Source organism: Aedes albopictus, chromosome 2, assembly GCF_035046485.1.
Source record: "Aedes albopictus strain Foshan chromosome 2, AalbF5, whole genome shotgun sequence".
Classification (NCBI taxonomy): domain Eukaryota; kingdom Metazoa; phylum Arthropoda; class Insecta; order Diptera; family Culicidae; genus Aedes; species Aedes albopictus.
Window position 1 is genome coordinate 253,930,363 of NC_085137.1, and position 17,950 is coordinate 253,948,312.

General features: G+C 41.3%; 1 protein-coding gene and 1 long non-coding RNA gene across 3 annotated transcripts in view; one reads left to right on the forward strand and one right to left on the reverse strand.

Annotated features, from left to right (window-relative positions):
* Positions 1–17,950, reverse strand: part of LOC134288016 (uncharacterized) — a 286,653-nt gene that overhangs the window by 56,797 nt on the left and 211,906 nt on the right. The window lies entirely within an intron of this gene.
* The window catches only part of LOC109427899 (tudor domain-containing protein 5), an 82,187-nt gene continuing 71,979 nt past the window's right edge, over positions 7,743–17,950 (forward strand). For both annotated transcript variants that reach the window (XM_062851570.1, XM_062851569.1), the window contains exons 1-3: positions 7,743–8,136; positions 8,221–8,363; positions 8,456–9,377. In XM_062851570.1, coding sequence (XP_062707554.1) covers positions 7,945–8,136; positions 8,221–8,363; positions 8,456–9,377 — 1,257 coding nt within the window. In that variant the 5' untranslated portion in view covers positions 7,743–7,944. The remainder of the gene's footprint in view (positions 8,137–8,220; positions 8,364–8,455; positions 9,378–17,950) is intronic.

Genomic DNA, 17,950 nt, shown 5'->3' on the forward strand with positions numbered 1-17,950 from the left:
CATAAATCGTTCACAATTCATGTGGCCATTAGTATCTGTAAATGCTGGAGAAAAATGTTACCAAGAAATATCAATTATTTGGTTTTTCAAAGGCGAAATCTTGTTTACATAACAACAAATATTATTGCATGTTTATTTTAACATCGGTTCAATTGACCCCATTAAACTAACTGTATTTGTATTGTTATCAAAGGTAGTTTGCTATTTACTACATTCCTTTAATTTATTGGAAAACATTAGAAAAATCATTGTTCATCTTTTTCTTGTCGTAACATCCTCACTTGGCTGGAACCTGCTTTTCAGCTAGTTTTCTATAAATACTTCCTCAGTTATTCATTGAGAGCTTCCTCTGCCAACACGGCTTGACGTCTGTCAGTCGTTGAAGTTTTAGCGAATAACATTCGATAACCGAAACATCTACTATACTCAAATTTCAAACGAAAACTATAAAAAATATTTCAAGTGATTTTGTATTTGATTATATATATATACAGGGTGTTAGCATAGACTAATTTCAAGACCTCGATGTACCAAAGAAAACGATCAAATTTTCGGTGACCAGTCCGGTACCCAATAAATATTCATAACCGTGTATTTTTTCCGTGTAAATTGCCTTTTGTGTAAATTTTATTCAGCGTGTTACACTGATCTGACAGCTCTGGCAGTAAGGGACTAAACATAAATTACGTAAAGTGAGTACCGAGGATTGTTCACAATCTGCGAACTTGACTGCGGAAAAAAATGCGACCATGACGCCGCTGGTGTTAGGTTCCTGAGTGCAAACTTTTTATAGGGTGATAGAGGACCATAAATGGTGAAAAAAATTGTTCTACGCATATGGTCAAATCTCAACCGTTACGTAGTTATTGATCTCTCCATGTTTTTGACTGTTATTGCCTTAACTGGCTATAACTTTAAAATGGTCAAACTTATCGCAGTTTTTTTGCCCTTATTCGAAAGATTATTGAATTTTCTATCAAATGGCATCTTTGAAGCGATTGGTTTAGTTAAATAACTAAGTTTTCTAGAGCAAATAGCTTAAAAGTTGTGTTTTTTAATTTGTTTTTGTGAATTATCTTTGAAAAATGCGTAATAAATTAAAATTCTTTCTTTGGCAAAGTTGTGGCCCTTGTTTCACTCTACAATCCGTTCTTTCACCTCAAACTTCTATCTCTTATCGTTTTCTTGCAATTTTGATTTAAACGTCGCATTTAAGATCATAAATTTGAAATCGTCATGGTAAGCACCTTTTTGCGCACTGTGCCGCACATTTAAATCGAAATTGCAAGAAAACGATAAGAGTTAGAAGTTTGGCGTCAAAGAACGAATTGTAGAATGGAATAGGGGCCACGACTTTGCCAAAGAAAGAATTTTAATTTATTACGCATGTTTCAAAGATAATTGACAAAAACAAATTAAAACACGCTATTTTTAGCTATTTTGCTCTAGAAAACTTAGTTATTTAACTAAACCAATCGATTTAAAGATGCCATTTGATAGAAAATTCAATAATCTTTCGAATAAGGGTAAAAAAATTGCGATAAGTTTGACCATTTTAAAGTTATTGCCAGTTAAGGCAATAAGAGTCAAAAACATGGGGAGTTCAATAACTACGTAACGGTTGAGATTTGACCATATGCGTAGAACAATTTTTTTCACCATTTATGGTCCTCTATCACCCTTTAAAAAGTTTGCACTCATGAACCTAACACCCTGTATATATATATACAGGGTGTTAGGTTCCTGAGTGCAAACTTTTGAAAGGGTGATACGAGGGGCGAATCACTAGCGCATTTTCGATTCAGCCTTGCGTATTGACATACGCATTGGCGCATTTTGTTACGCATTAGCGTATTAAGGTACGCATTTCTAAAATTGAACAACACCTGTCAAAATTTTACAGCATGCACTTTTCAACGCATTGATAAAATTATGCGTATTTTTATACGCATTGACAAACAAAACTTGCATTTTTCTACGCATTGATAGAAAACACGCATTTTTCTACGCATTGATAGAAAACGCGCATTTTTATGCGCATTGGTGGAAGGCTCGCATTTTTAAACGCATTGATAAATACAGTGGTTTTTCGGTTTTATCACGGTCAAAAAAAATTTTACCTTGATAAAAACGAATCCGTGAATTTAGCGAAACGAGACATAAATGTATTTTTTTTATCCAAAATCGTTTAGCTGAAAAATATATAAGTCGTAGCTTATACTTTTTAACTATTTTGGTGGACTGGACAATGCTGTATTGATTTAATATTGATTTCGGAATGTTTTAAAACAAGTGTGATAAAAACGAAATGAAAATCGTGATATAATCGAACAGAAAACCGTGAATTGGCTTCTTTAGCGGTGTTGAGATAATTCCATATTCTGAATCTGCACGCGAAACTGAGCCGAAATCCAAATTTTCATGAATTTTGGTGACCGGGAACCTATTTAAAAATCAATTTGAAGTTTGTATGGGAGCGGTTTGTCGAATCACCCCTCGTCGCATTTTGTACTGGGTGGAGCTGTCAAACAGTTACCCAGCTGTCAAAAGGCGATTTCGAAAAATCTCTTTGAAATTGATTTTAGGTACCAAAATAAAGTTCTAAAAATCTGAAAAAAATCATAGTGGCTCAGAAAAAGGTGCTCTTTTGTTTAAAATAAAAAATCGATACATTTTTCTTGATTTAAAAACCCAATTTGGGCGAGTAGTGATTAAAACGACTAGTGATAAAACCGAAACGACACTGTAACACGCATTTTCCTACGCATTGGCGTATTTTTCAACAAATTATGTATTAAAACTCCAAAAAATCGTCATGCATTCCTGTGCATTTTTCAACGCATTGGATATTTTGGCGCATTTTTCAACGCATTACATTTTCAAATGCATTTTTCAACGCATTGGAGCATTTTGTAACGCATTTTCATCAAAACGCATTTTCGATTCAGTTGTTTTGTAAGTGATCCGCCCCTCGGGGTGATAGAGGACCATAAATGGTGAAAAAAATTGTTCTACGCATATGGTCAAATCTCAACCGTTACGTAGTTATTGAACTCCCCATGTTTTTGACTCTTATTGCCTTAACTGGCTATAACTTTAAAATGGTCAAACTTATCGCACTTTTTTAACCCCTTTTCGAAAGATTATTGAATTTCCCGCATAGAGATTTACAGTTTGACTTAATCTCCAAACAGTAAATCTCTTCTATCTGTTTCTGTTAATGTATAGCAAACAGTTGCTTTTATGTCGAAGAATATAAGATTCAACGCATTCAACTATATACCACGGCCTATGCAACCCATACCAATTGGTGACATTATATTAAACTGTGCAGATATTGTTGAATGAAATAAAGATAAAACTCGCTATTTACGGTGGCATTATTAATTTACCTTATGTCAAACTGTTTGTGCACAGTTCTATGCTACACACCTACATGCAAGCATTTGACTATACGCCACTGATGTTGAACAATATGATAAACAGTTGTACGCATCTGTATTCGTGAATCGATGAAAATCGGCTGACAACATTCAAAACAAAGAAAAAAAAACTGGAAGCAGTGAACCAAAATGGAAATTTTGTCGCAGAACACAGATTTAGAAAAGTATCTGCCATGTAGTAAATCGGATAATTGTACTCTCGATTGTCCTAGAAGTAGCAGCTAACGTTCTGTAGCGGTAAGTACCATATATGACAGACAAAAAACACCCAACTCACAGTAAATCTTTTCCCGTAGTCGGAAACTGTTTCTACCCGGAGGCGCTAAGCGGCAGCATAGCTACCGGAGACCAACGTCGCCTTCATTTGCGCAACATCCGGACACTCCAGCTACTAGGCATTAGTTTACCCATGGTGAGTAATCTCTACCAGAAGCAGGATGCTAGTGTTCCAAGACGATGAGCTGATTTTCAGAATCCTGCTGACACTGGTATGCAAGCTTTCGCGGAAAACAAACGACGAAGGAGTTGATGAAGCAGCACATTCAATTTAGGCGTAAGAGTTTATGGAGTTTATTATTTTCCATTGTGGTGTGATTAATAAAATCAATTGTTTCATTGATTCTCATTAAATTTGTTCCTCATTTCTCTTTTTCTCTTAAACAAAAGAACAGTACAATATAATTGTATAGCTGTATGAATACAATACGGTTTACAGTTGTTCTACTATGAAGAACAATAAATCACCAGTTATACATACATTAATCATTTTTCTTCCAAATTTATGGTTAAACTGTTCTCCAACCATTTGCTATGCAGTGAATTGTCCGAAAAACTGGATAGTATGTTGACCATATTCTTCACTGTATTGCGAAAAATTTGTTCGGGAAAACGAGCGATTTTTTATGGTAACCTATCTTAACCGCCTATTCCACATACTGTAAATTGGCGGATTACCATTTGTCAAACTGGCAAATATGTACATGGAATGGTAAGCTTACTGTTAGCTCCGATAGTCTGAGAAATGGTTAAATGACAATTGCTAATGGTTATCTACAGTATGAGAAACATTATATTTACAGTTTGTGATTATGCGGGTTTCTATCAAATGGCATCTTTGAACCGATCGGTTTAGTTGAATAACTAAGTTTTCTAGAGCAAATAGCATAAAAGTTGTGTGTTTTAATTTGTTTTTGTCAATTTTCTTTGAAAAATGCGTAATAATTTAAAATTCTTTATTTGGCAAAGTTGTGGCCCCTGTTTCACTCGACAATTCGTTCTTTGACATCAAACTTCTATCTCTTATCGTTTTCTTGCAATTTTGATTTAAACGTCGCATTTCAGATCAGAAATTTGCAATCGTCATGGAAAGCACTTTTTTGCGCACTGTGCCGCACATTCAAATCAAAATTGCAAGAAAACGATAAGAGTTAGAAGTTTTGCGTCAAAGAACAAATTGTAGAGTGAAACAGGGGCCACAACTTTGCCAAAGAAAGAATTTTAATTTATTACGCATGTTTTAAAGATAATGAACATAAACTAATAAAAACACACTATTTTTAGCTATTTTGCTCTAGAAAACTTAGTTATTCAGCTAAACCAATCGGTTCAAAGATGCCATTTGATAGAAAATTCAATAATTTTTCGAATTAGCGTTAAAAAACTGCGATAAGTTTGACCATTTTAAAGTTATAGCCAGTTAAGGCAATAAGAGTCAAAAACATGGGGAGTTCAATAACTACGTAACGGTTGAGATTTGACCATATGCGTAGAACATTTTTTTCACCATTTATGGTCCTCTATCACCCTTTAAAAAGTTTGCACTCATGAACCTAACACCCTGTATATATAATAAAAAATATTTCAAGTGATTTTGTATTTGATTATATATATATATATATATATATATATATATATATATATATATATATATATATATATATATATATATATATATATATATATATATATATATATATATATATATATATATATATATATATATATATATATATATATATATATATATATATATATATATATATATATATATATATATATATATATATATATATATATATATATATATATATATATATATATATATATATATATATATATATATATATATATATATATATATATATATATATATATATACAAACATAATCCAAGCAACAATAATATTTATGGTTATTATTGCGCATTGCGCGGTTATAAGTGCGACGATGAAGTGCGGAATCTCAAATAAAAGTGCGATTTTGTGTCAGATCGTTCCGGTGTCTTCACCGCACTTATTCATTAGCTCGTGATGAATAAGTGCGATGAAGACACCGGAACGATTTGATGCAATATCGCACTTTTATTTGAGATTCCACACTTTGTCGCAGTCCAGTTAGCAATGCAATATACCGCATTTAGTTCACTACTGGACTGCGAACTGCGCTTGGAACTGCGACTTTATAAGTGCGAAAACGTAAATAAAAGTGCGCGATTGCATCACATCAGGTTAATGTCTTCGGCGCACTATTTCTTCAATCTATGGAGAACAAGTGCTCTGAAGACACCGAGTTGATTTGATGAAATCGCGCACTTTTATTAGCGTTTTCGCACTCGTGAAAACTAGTGCGATATTGAGCTTTGCAAGGATTTCGCGACGATCGTGCAAATGTTCAATCTTTGATAGCACAATGTTCACACATCCAACAACAAAGGAAATAGTGCATAAACAAACCGATTAGTCGAAACACCACCCCAAAATAACGCTCCGTTACTGGAAAATTGTAGCGCCGACATCAACCAATGTATGCTGAAATTGGTGTGCATATTTTGTGGTGGGACAATTTTGTTTGCCTGTGCGTCGTATTTGGCGCAAGATCGTCAATAGTCCAGTAGTGAACTAAATGCGCTATAAACTATAATTTGTTACGAATTGTTTTTAAGTATATTTAATTGAGAAATAAATCTTTTTTTAATAAAAAGTCCATGAGAACTTTGCAGGCACTTTTGCAACTATATAAAAACAACTTAAATTAATGTTTACTGATAGTAACTTTAAATTATGAAAGAACTATTGAAAAACAATCGAATCAATTGGCCACTAATAAATCTAATGTTCACTTATTGTACGAACTATATGGGCTTGATTTCTATTGTAAAAAGTAACAATATATCTACTATGTGTTTTATTGTGAACAACAAAAACAGTCATATGCTAATAATATTTACCATGTAATGAATGGTACCCAGGTAACCAATAAGCAGTTAAAATAGCATTATTTCAGCACTATATGTGCCTTTACAGCAGGTCATTAAATGCTAATCTGCCGTATATGCGCCATTAGTGCTAATTAAATGCAGGTTTTGGCCCAATATACGGCTGATTAAATGCTTATCCCTCCTATCCCTCAGATTGTCAAAAATAAAAACAAATATTCTCCCCTGCGCATTTGACGGCTTCCTTTTCTCTTCGTTTTTTCTCACTCTCCTGTGGAACTTTTGAGGCTTGGAGTACGTCCTGAACTGCTGTTGCTGTGTTTTTGCTGCTTTCGGCCAAATTGTGATTCGATCGCTCGATCCTCGGGTTGATGATGGTGCTGAGCCGCGCTACAGAGTAGGCTATAGATGATCAGATAAAGTGCGTTAGATTTTTGATCTATTTAAGGAATGAGTTTTACACCGGTGGCAGTTGCTTATCGTTATGTTATGAGCTCGGCTGGTGTTGATAATCAAATCGATCTTAGAAAACTAATCATGGAATTAATTTGCCAAAGCATGTTTTCCCATTGATTTTCTTCGTTGTTACCTATGATTAACTGGACATACGAATAATGATGGCTTCTACAGCCGTGGCACGTGTATTAGAAATTGGAAATGTGTTGTGGTTTTAGCATCACCCATCTCTCTTAGCAGTTTCATGGCAATAAAGTAGCAGTTATGATGCCTGTTGACAAAAACTTACCGTGCATTTGAAATGCTACGAAACTGCTGTCAGATTTCAAATAGCATTTGAATTGTTAATATAGGGCAGTTTAGCAGTCCAACTGCTATGATATGGCAGTAAGCAGGCCGAATGCAGATATAAAACAAAAATACGGCTTATTCAAATGCTTATTGGTTACCTGGGTAATTTTTTATCCGGGTACATATCGCCCTATTGCTTTATTCTTCAGGAGGTTGGTCTTCGGTCTCGCATCGCTCCGGATCGCCCAAAGCTTCCAAATTTCAAGTTCGAAAAGCTTGCTCTCATCATGACATTTTTCACACCCCTGACAGAACAGTGCGTTTTTTATTAACCGGCTGGTCACCCTGTTGCAGACAAAAATAAAGAAGAAACACAACAAACTGCGAGTTTTCGTTTGGTTTTCCAGGTGGTTTTTCGCGTTTTATTGTGATTCGTTGTAGAAATTTCTGTTGAAAAGTGCTGTAAACGCCAAAAGAAAACATCCTTTTTCGTTCGTTGGCGTCCCAGAAAAAAAAAACTGGTCGCATCTGTTGCCACACAATGGCCGACTACTCAATGGAGGAAATCAAAAACATCGTCCGGTCGATTGCCATCTCCGGCGGTGCGCGCGGGCTCTCGGTCAAGATGCTGGTGGACGACTTCAAAAAGATCGAAGGATTCGAACTGCCCTACCACCGGTTGGGATTCCGAGCTGCGGATGAATTTCTGCGCAGTTTGACCGACACCGTGACGGTAAGTTTTGGACCCCGGCGGAGCAGGATGGCGGATTATTGATGATTGAGTTAACTGATCTGTACCTGCGTACGTCCATTTCAGATAACGGGATATGGAACAGCGGCGATGGTTCAGCCAGTTGTGACACAAAATACCCGGCATGTTCGAGAATTGGTCAAGAACAGCAAATCAAACCCACGGAAAAGATTCAACAACAACAACACCTATTCCAGCCCGGCATATCGGTAAGTTTCTTGATTATTAGGTACTTGAATTTGTTTTTGCCAATCGTTTGTATTCAAATACATTTCCAATTTAAATCTAATTTTATCCACAGGTCACCAGAATATAATTCAGATTACAGAAAAAGCAACAATCAATCCTACAACCGATCCTCAACCAATAACGGATATTGGAAACCTCCCCAAAACTACGTCCGACAGACTACGAACGATTATTATGACGAACATCGTGACGAATCTCGGAAGGTCAAAAACAGGGAATTTGATTTCGTAGATACCGCTGCGGATGAGGACGGTTTTGGGAGTTCGGATGACGATATGCCCAAGTTTGTTCTGACAGATGGCAAACAGCTAGCTCAGGTGCAAGAATCTATTCAGACAATGACGATCACAGATAGTCCTCCGAAAAAGTCTACCACTGCCAAATCGAACGATGCCATTCCGGACGATGCAGTACTGGCGTTGATCAACTGTCTGGAAATACCCGAGGGTGCAATGAATTTGACTGACACAATAGAAAGGCAACAGATTGCACCGGAAATCGTTCCGAGGCAGTCGGTTCAAATGTTCGTGACCGAGGTGCACAACCCGCATCGCTTCTGGTATCACATGGGCGAGAATGCCAACAAAATCGACGAATTGATGAACGAGATCGATGACTACTATTCCCATCTGGAACGGCAGGAATGGCGCCTGACGCCATCCAGTGTGGCCGTTGGGCTCTATTGCGTGGCCAAGTTTTCCAACATGTGGCATCGGGCGAAGATCGTCAGCGATTTGATGCACAATAAGGTCAAGGTTTTCTACATCGACTACGGAACCGTTTCCGAGGTGGAACTGAAGGAAGTTAAGTTCATGGCCAAGTGCTTTTCCAGTATGCCGGCACAGGCTATGCGAGCGTCGTTGGCGTATGTGAAGCCCGTGGGACATCGGTGGACGCGGGATGCTTCCTGGTCGCTGCTTTCTCTCGTTTACGAGAAGATCCTGTATGCCTACGTAGTGGACGTTGACAGAGAGGTTAGTATCGCTTTACTTTACCTACACTGTGGTTCGGCCGCAAACTTTAAAAACGTAGAGTCTTCAAAATTGAACGTTATAAAAGCGATCGGTAAACCGGGTTATAACGATCTAATTTTAACTTTCCCTTACCTGGTTGACCTACCCTAATGAACACTATCTTTGTGTTGAGAACCACTGAAAAATCTATTGGGTTATGTCACCAACTCTTAAGAGCAATGCGTTCTGTTGCGTTGTGCACGCTTTAAGCTGCAAATAAGTTTAATGAAATCGATATCCAGTAATAGTTTGAAAACTTACAATTTTGGTCGACTGTTCTACAATTAAGTCTGCCTAATCGTATTCCCCACTGCTCCTGTGTGGTATCTAAAAGTTCAATTTGTTTTTAAGTACAATTCAACCATCACTTGGGACAACTTACAGTATTTATAGAAATGAACTAGATTTAACTAACTGCACTATGCTCGGTATCAACGGAATTCAAGTTGTATCAGCTAGGCACTGTAATAATCAAATTATTTAAATTATCCACATATAAATAGGAAAATGATAATAAATCACCATCAAATCACTAATAGCTAGAAGCAATCCGACCAACAACACTTTGTTTACATGCCCTTTTAATTTGCCTTATCATCTCCGTTGACGTTGATAGCGTTTCCAGAGTCGGACGCAGGTCGGTGGTCGGCAGTGTTGCCACGACGGCGATCCACGTCGCAACATACCCCTGCCCGTAAACCTTGGTGAACGTCTGGAGCTCCGGAATCAGGTTTACTATCCTTCACGACGTCTAGCAATGCCAGTTTCACAGCTGGCCTCCTAAGAATCCCCGTCGAGGTTCTTACCATCGCTTGCCGCACTCTGCCGTCTCGTCCAGGGAACACCTGCGCAATCCGTCCCCGAACCCACTGGTCCTTCGCTTTCCCTTCGACTATCAAGACCAAATCACCTACTTCGAAGTCCTTGACATCCTTGAACCATTTGCAACGCCTTGTAATTACTGGGAGGTACTCTTTGATCCATCTATTCCAGAATTAATGGTTTATGAATCTTGCTAACTTCCAACTACTTCTCAGTGTCGCACGATCCGTCACTTCTCCCGTAGTTACAAATTTTTCCCCGCTCGAGTTCCCCAGCAAGAAATGGTTCGGTGTCAATGCCTCTTGATCTGCCGAATCCAGTGGGATGTATGTAAGAGGCCTGGCATTAATCATTGACTCTGCTTCGATTATAATGGTTTCTAGCGTTTCGTCACTTGGTTTGCGAGGTCCGTCTAGCACTGATCCGATTGAAACCTTCACTGAGCGGACGAGTCTTTCCCACACTCCGCCCATATGTGGTGCTGCCGGTGGGATGAACTTCCAAGTAGTTTTTGAAGTGGTGAACTTCTCAGCCAACGCCTTATTCGCTTCGACCATGTGAGATTTCAGCTCATTGTTCGCTCCATGAAAGCATGTTGCGTTATCAGTCCAGAATTCTTTTGGCAGGCCGCGGCGAGAAACGAACCGCTGGACAGCCATAATGCATGAATCTGTGCTTAACGAGTGAACCACCTCTAAATGAATAGCCCTAATCGTGAGGCACGTGAATAGGGCTGTCCATCGCTTAACATGGCTTCTACCAATCTTTACCAACACCGGACCAAAATAATCCAGACCAGTGAATGTAAACGGACGAATGTAAGCATGGAGCCGCATCTCAGGAAGTGGGGCCATAGCGGGTGGTTTTGGTGTTGCCTTTGCGATACGACAGAAAGCACAGTTTTTGACGATTTTATCCAAAACTCGTCTCAAGGTTGGAATTTCAAAACGTTGACGAATTTCATTGAAAATAGTCTCTCGGTTAGCATGCCGAAAGAGGCGATGGAATCGCTCTACAAGCAAGAGCGTGATTGGATGTTGTTTGGGAAGGATTACGGGAAATTTGGTTTCGATTGGGACATACGGTGCAGCAGCGATGCGTCCACGACTTCGCAGGACTCCTCTTTCGTCAATGAATGGCCATCTGTTATAGATGGCGCTAGATTTGGCAGCAACGTTGTGACATATTTCCGGTGGTCCTTGGGATTTGCTGAGTACCGAAATTTCATCTGGGAACGCTTCGGATTGGGCCGCTTTCCATAGCGTTTCTTCTGCTCGTTGAAGTTCGTTGCTGGTCAGGATCCCAAGCTCCAGTGTTTCTCCTCTCATTTTGCGACGAATGTTGTCGGAAAAGCGCCACACATACGCTGTTGCACGATGCATTCTGGTCCAACTGCTGAACCTGTTGAAGTCCATGATCGGTGGAAAGTGTGCCAAAGTACTGCGAATAGAACGAATCTCCTCGGTGGTTGGTGTAATTGTCCGTTGTCGAGGCCATGTATCTTCTGGGCCACGAAGGAAACTTGGCCCTTGGAACCAAGGGCTATTCATAGTGAACTGCGGACCGGTATCCCATTTGGTTGCAAGGTCAGCGACATTGAGTTTTGATGGCACCCATCTCCAATCATTCATGTCGGTGGATGTTAATATTTCGCCGATCCGGACGGCTACGAACTTGTTGTACCTTCGGTGATCTTGAGAACGAATCCAGGCAAGAACGGTTCCGGAGTCACTCCAACAGTAGCGCTTGATTATTTGGAAAGTGTGGTGATTCTTAACGGTTTGTAGTAGACGAATCCCAAGAACAGCTGCCTTCAGTTCCAGTCTAGGAATAGAAAGTGTTTTTAGTGGTGCAACTTTGACCTTTGCGCTGACCAATGCCACTTGTGGGTTGCTATCGGTCTCCAGGCGAAAATAAACTGCACAAGCATAGGCTTCTTCACTGGCGTCAACAAATAGGTGCAGTTGAAGGCGATCGTAGTTCACAGTAGGAAACTGGCGAAAATAGCAACGTGGGACTCGAATATGGTCCAACTGTTCAAAGAGAATTATCCACCTTTCCCATCGTTCGACAAGCTCATCTGGTATCCGTTCATCCCATGCCGTTCCCTTTACCCAGATCTCTTGGAGTAGAATTTTGCCGTGTACGAGAAAAAATGCGATGAATCCCAGGGGGTCGAACAAACTCATCACTACCCGGGCAATTTCACGTTTCGTCGGAATGTGACCTTCGTGAAGTACGTATTGCAGATCTTCTCTAAGTCCGAGCGAATACACAAAAATATCCTCATGCGGCATCCATTTCATTCCGAGCACTGACTCGGTCTTTCCTCCTCGTTCTAAATCCATGTTCTTCTGTAGCAGTTCCGTAGTCTCTCCGATTTCATTCAGCACCTTCGGTTCGTTGGATAGGAAGTGTCGTAGCTTAAAGCCACCTTTGGAATGAACCTGAATAACTTCTTTTACTACCTCTACTGCCTCTTCGATCGTTTGAAAACTATCCAAGTAGTCGTCCACATAGTGCTTGGTAACAATGGCTTCAGAGGCTCTAGGATACTCGTTGGAGAACTGCTGTGCGTTAAGGTTCTTCACATATTGTGCAGAGGCTGGCGAGCAGGTGGAGCCAAACGTAGCCACATCCATAATATACACCTGGGGCTGCTCTGAAGAATGTTCACGGAATAGAAAACGTTGCGACTGACAGTCAGGATGGCGAATCTTGATCTGGTGGAACATCTCCATTATGTCTCCACACACCGCTACGGGATACTGCCGGAATTGGAAAAGTACTTTCAGGAGTGGCGTCAGCAAATCAGGTCCTTTAAGCAGCCTGGAATTGAACGAGACGTCACCGACCTTGGCGGCCGCATCCCATATTAAACGGACCTTTTCTGGTTTTCGTGGGTTGGTAACCACGCCGAGAGGAAGATACCACACACGCTCGGCTTCAACGGATGTCAGTTCGGTTAGGCTAGCCCTGTGTGCGTAGCCTTTTCGTTGGTATTCCGAGATCTCCTTCACAACACGTTCCTTCATTTCTGGTTGGCCTTTCAGTTTTCGCTCTAACGCCTCCAGTCGACGCACGGCCATGGGATAACTGTCAGGGAAGTGTGGTTCGTTAGTCTTCCATAACAGTCCCGTTTCGAACACCGAGCTGGTTGGCACCCGTCGTGTGATTTCCTCCAATATAATTCTCGCGCGCTTGTCTTCCTCAGACTCGGGGCTGGCAAACGGGCCAGTTATTCCACATTCTTCTAGTGAAAAGTAATCCCGAAGCTGCTCATTCATTTGTTTGTCCGAATCGGATACTGCACCGACGTGGAAGTTGACAGTTGCTGATTGTAGTGTCTGGCCATGAATACAGCCATAGACGCTCCAACCAAGCCGGCATTTGGCACCAATAGGATCCGACGCTTTTCCTTCTCGTAGTTTCAGCGGTACACATAACCTCAAGTTATCAAGGCCTATCAGCAGCTTAGGCTGCACCAGCTCGTAGTCGTCTATTGGAAGACCGCGCAAATGAGGGAAATGATGTGCAAGCTCTCCATATTTAAGGGTCTGCGAGGGAAGAACTAGACGATTGACTGTCCTCGCTTCCACTAGCTTGTATTGAGTGCTACAATTCTTTCCCGCTATGCCCATCCGCACACGTTGTGAACTAGGCTCAACTCGTTTCACATTTTTGGTCCACTGCAGGGTCAATGGTTCCAATTGACCTTGGATCCCCAGCTGGTTAGCGATGGATTCTTCCAAAAGGGTGTATGAAGATCCCTCGTCTATGAAGGCGAATACTGTAAGGGACGCATTTTTGCTGAAGAGGACGACCGGCAGAATTCGATATAGCGGCCATTTGAGACCACCAGAAACCAAGTGAGTGGCCGAGACACCGACATCCTCAGAACGTGTGGGGGACGTGTGAAGAAGGGAATGGTGCTTTTGTCGGCACCCTTCGATATTACAGCCGCTCCATGATCGACACGGCCATTTCCCGTGACTGTTGAGGCAGGTTCGACACAATCCTTTCTGCCTGACTAATTCCCAGCGTTCGTCCATACTAGCGCCCTTGAATTGCTGACATTCGGCTACTCTATGGCCAGCACGCCCGCATGCCATACACGGTTTGTTTGTTTTAGAGTAACTTGGGATGCTGGAATGATGTTCTTCTGGGTGCGCATGAACAGCGCTAAAATCCCTCGGCTTTCGTCTATCACTTCTCGACCCGAAGCTCGTTCCTGGTAGATCGAATGACACCTGACTTGCAGCTGTCACAAGGCCAGACATAAAGTCACCAAACGTCTCTAGGGTTGATGGCTGATGCTTGTTTTTGTAAATGGCCCAGTCTAATCTCATTGATCCAGGCAACTTCTCCACAAGCTCTTGCATCAATGCCGGGTTTGACAAATGGCTCTGTTGGTTAGCCGCCTTCAGATGATCTACGAAGTTTTGCACGGAGAGTCCAAATTGGATCAGTGTTTCCAATCGGTCGTGCCTTGGAGCCGGAACGTTTTGCATTTTACTCAATAGCGAGCGTATAATGAGCTCCGGTCTGCCGTAGAGAATACGCAGGGTCTGAATAACGTGCGGTACGCTTGCCGGCAGGAGCAATCGGCTTCTCACCGATTCGAGGGCGTGTCCTTTCAGGCTTCGCTGTAAGCGAACAAGATTTTCTGCATCTGAATAGCCACATGTGGTTGATGATTGCTCGAAATTGCTTATAAAGATGGGCCAGTCTTCTGGATCGCCGCTGAAAACGGGTAAGTCCTTTCCGAGGACTTGCCGAGCCGCTATTTGAGATTGCGAGAGAACACGAGTCACCGATGTCGCAGGGGGTGATAACGGAATTGAAGCAGCCTGTTGAGAGTGATCTCCAAGCATTCCAATATTACGAACATCTTGGTGAATCTGTAGCGCGAGGGAGTCCACTGGGTTTTCGGGGCATCGATCGAGGTCTGGCGCTGCCATTTGTCTACCTCGGTGTCCGTCTAATCTTCCAGCGTCGTGGCGGGCGGACGAGGCTCGAGAGTTGTGTGTGTCTTGCGGCACTGATGGTGATGGAAAAAGGGCGCGATCCACCGGGTTTTCAGGTATCATATCGAGATTAGTAGCTGACGTTTTTTCATCACGATGTCCGTCCAATCTTCCGGCGCTCTGATCGTCCAACCAGTTTGAAACCTTTTGCTTAGAATTTACGACCGAGCTTCTCTCCGACCCGCTTCTACTGCTCACTTCTGCCAGCTGGCGAATGATCTCTTGGCGTTTCTCGAACGATTCTCGCCTCACTTGTTGCTGCTTGCGCTTCGTTTCAAGCTCTTCCTTCAGTTTTCGTTCACGGAGCTGGTTCGCCTCCTCCACTAGCTGCCGTTTTTCTTCTAGTCTACGTTCTTCCTCTTCGAGTTGTCTCTTCTTGACGTCTTCCTGCTCGCGTAGTTCTTGCTCCGCCAACATCTGCTCTTCAGCGATCAGCTTCAGTTGCTCCGCTAGCATAGCGGCACGCACACTGGATGTCATGCTTTCGGTCGGGTCAGGATTTTTTTTTTGATTTCCGGGTTCCCTTCGAACTTGCCTTTGATCCGCCTTTCGTACCTTTCGGGGGACGAGCTTCGTCGGTAGGGACGGTTAAATTACCACCCACAGAGGTTCCTTGCTTCGCACACCGCTGGCACACATACGGAATGTCGGGATCCCGTATAGTTTCATCCACTCCAGCACAGCCGAAGTGCTCCCACAACTTGCATAAGCCGCATTGTACCATCTCCTTCTCAGCGGTATCCTTCCGCTTGCAGGACTGGCAGTTTCGGGGGGAATTTTGATCTGGCATTCTTCCGATACCGCAAAATTCTTAAAGAATATTGGGTTATGTCACCAACTCTTAAGAGCAATGCGTTCTGTTGCGTTGTGCACGCTTTAAGCTGCAAATAAGTTTAATGAAATCGATATCCAGTAATAGTTTGAAAACTTACAATTTTGGTCGACTGTTCTACAATTAAGTCTGCCTAATCGTATTCCCCACTGCTCCTGTGTGGTATCTAAAAGTTCAATTTGTTTTAAAGTACAATTCAACCATCACTTGGGACAACTTACAGTATTTATAGAAATGAACTGAATTTAACTAACTGCACTATGCTCGGTATCAACGGAATTCAAGTTGTATCAGCTAGGCGCTGTAATAATCAAATTATTTAAATTATCCACATATAAATAGGAAAATGATAATAAATCACCATCAAATCACTAATAGCTAGAAGCAATCCGACCAACAACACTTTGTTTACATGCCCTTTTAATTTGCCTTATCATCTCCGTTGACGTTGATAGCGTTTCCAGAGTCGGACGCAGGTCGGTGGTCGGCAGTGTTGCCACGACGGCGATCCACGTCGCAACAAAATCTCTTATGCTCTCACCGATCTGCTTGTCTGCTTGCTCGCCGATAGTATTTCGTTATGCTTTCGGTCGATGCACAATCGCAAATGTTAGTTTAGAAGAATTTTAATTGCCGTGTTGTATCTATATTTATATATATAAAAATGCAGTGGCTCCGCGGGACCGCGCATAACTTGCGAACGGGTGGTCCGATGTGGGTCGTCTTAATTTTGTTCAGTCAGTTTTCACCCAAGGAAGGTTTATGAGCCGCAAAACATATGGAAATATTGAGATTTTTGAAAATCGATGTTTGATACATTTTGAACGGGGGCTTGAACTTGGAAGTTGGATTTAGAACGTCAAAAACGCAGTAGGCAAGACAAAGTTTGCCGGGGACAGCTAGTATATATATATATATATATATATATATGTGTCGTCTTTTTAATGTTATTTTAACCCTTATGTGGCCGGCAGGATACCCGGGTACCTTTTTCAATTTCAACTCTCGATATTCAAATGATTATTAATAGTAGCAATCAGGGTTCCTGATTTCCACTTTTCATCTTTTTTCACACTCGAATACAGTCAGCAGCGAACGGTTGTCGCTTTAGTTTGTGTGTTTGCTTGTCAGCGACGACAGCAAACACCGGCGAACGGTGGGAAGCCATACATGGAATTTAAACATTCGTCTACATTCGCATCGCAAGCGATGGAGAGGTGATGCAATTCGTGAGTGATATTGCGCGTACGAATATTTGAAGTTTTCATAAAATGTTTATTATTTTCTTTGCTAATCTAGCATTTCAACAACAATACACTAAAAACGTATGCATTACATGCAGAAATTCTCTTCTAGTTATGACAATAGCCGCTTCGATCGCTCACCAGCATTCGTCACCATTCGCCATTCATTCATTCGCATGCGATCCAAACTGCGACGATCGGCCACGAATATCCATGTCAACCAGCTTGCGCATCGCTTCCCACTGGTGATGGGGTTGCGTGTTTGATCAAGACTATCCGTTTGCTGCATCTTTCTCGATTTGCTTCAGCAAAGAGGAGTGAATATGAATGGAGTGAGGCGAATTTACCGATCCTTGGTAGCAATTACCTAGTAATGGGGTTGACCGAATTTTCAGAGGGACAGAGGGAGGGGCTTCTGATTTTTTTTATTACCTACGTGAGAAGCCGGCAGGGTACCCGGATCCCCACGAAAATGAAATGAGCCTATTTCCGTCCGTCAATTTTCAACCGATTTTTTTTTTATTTTTGGCTTATGCAACTCATTATCTATCAAGCAAATATTTGGTTAGACCTTTATTGCTTGAAATCAAAGAATAACTAATTCTAGTC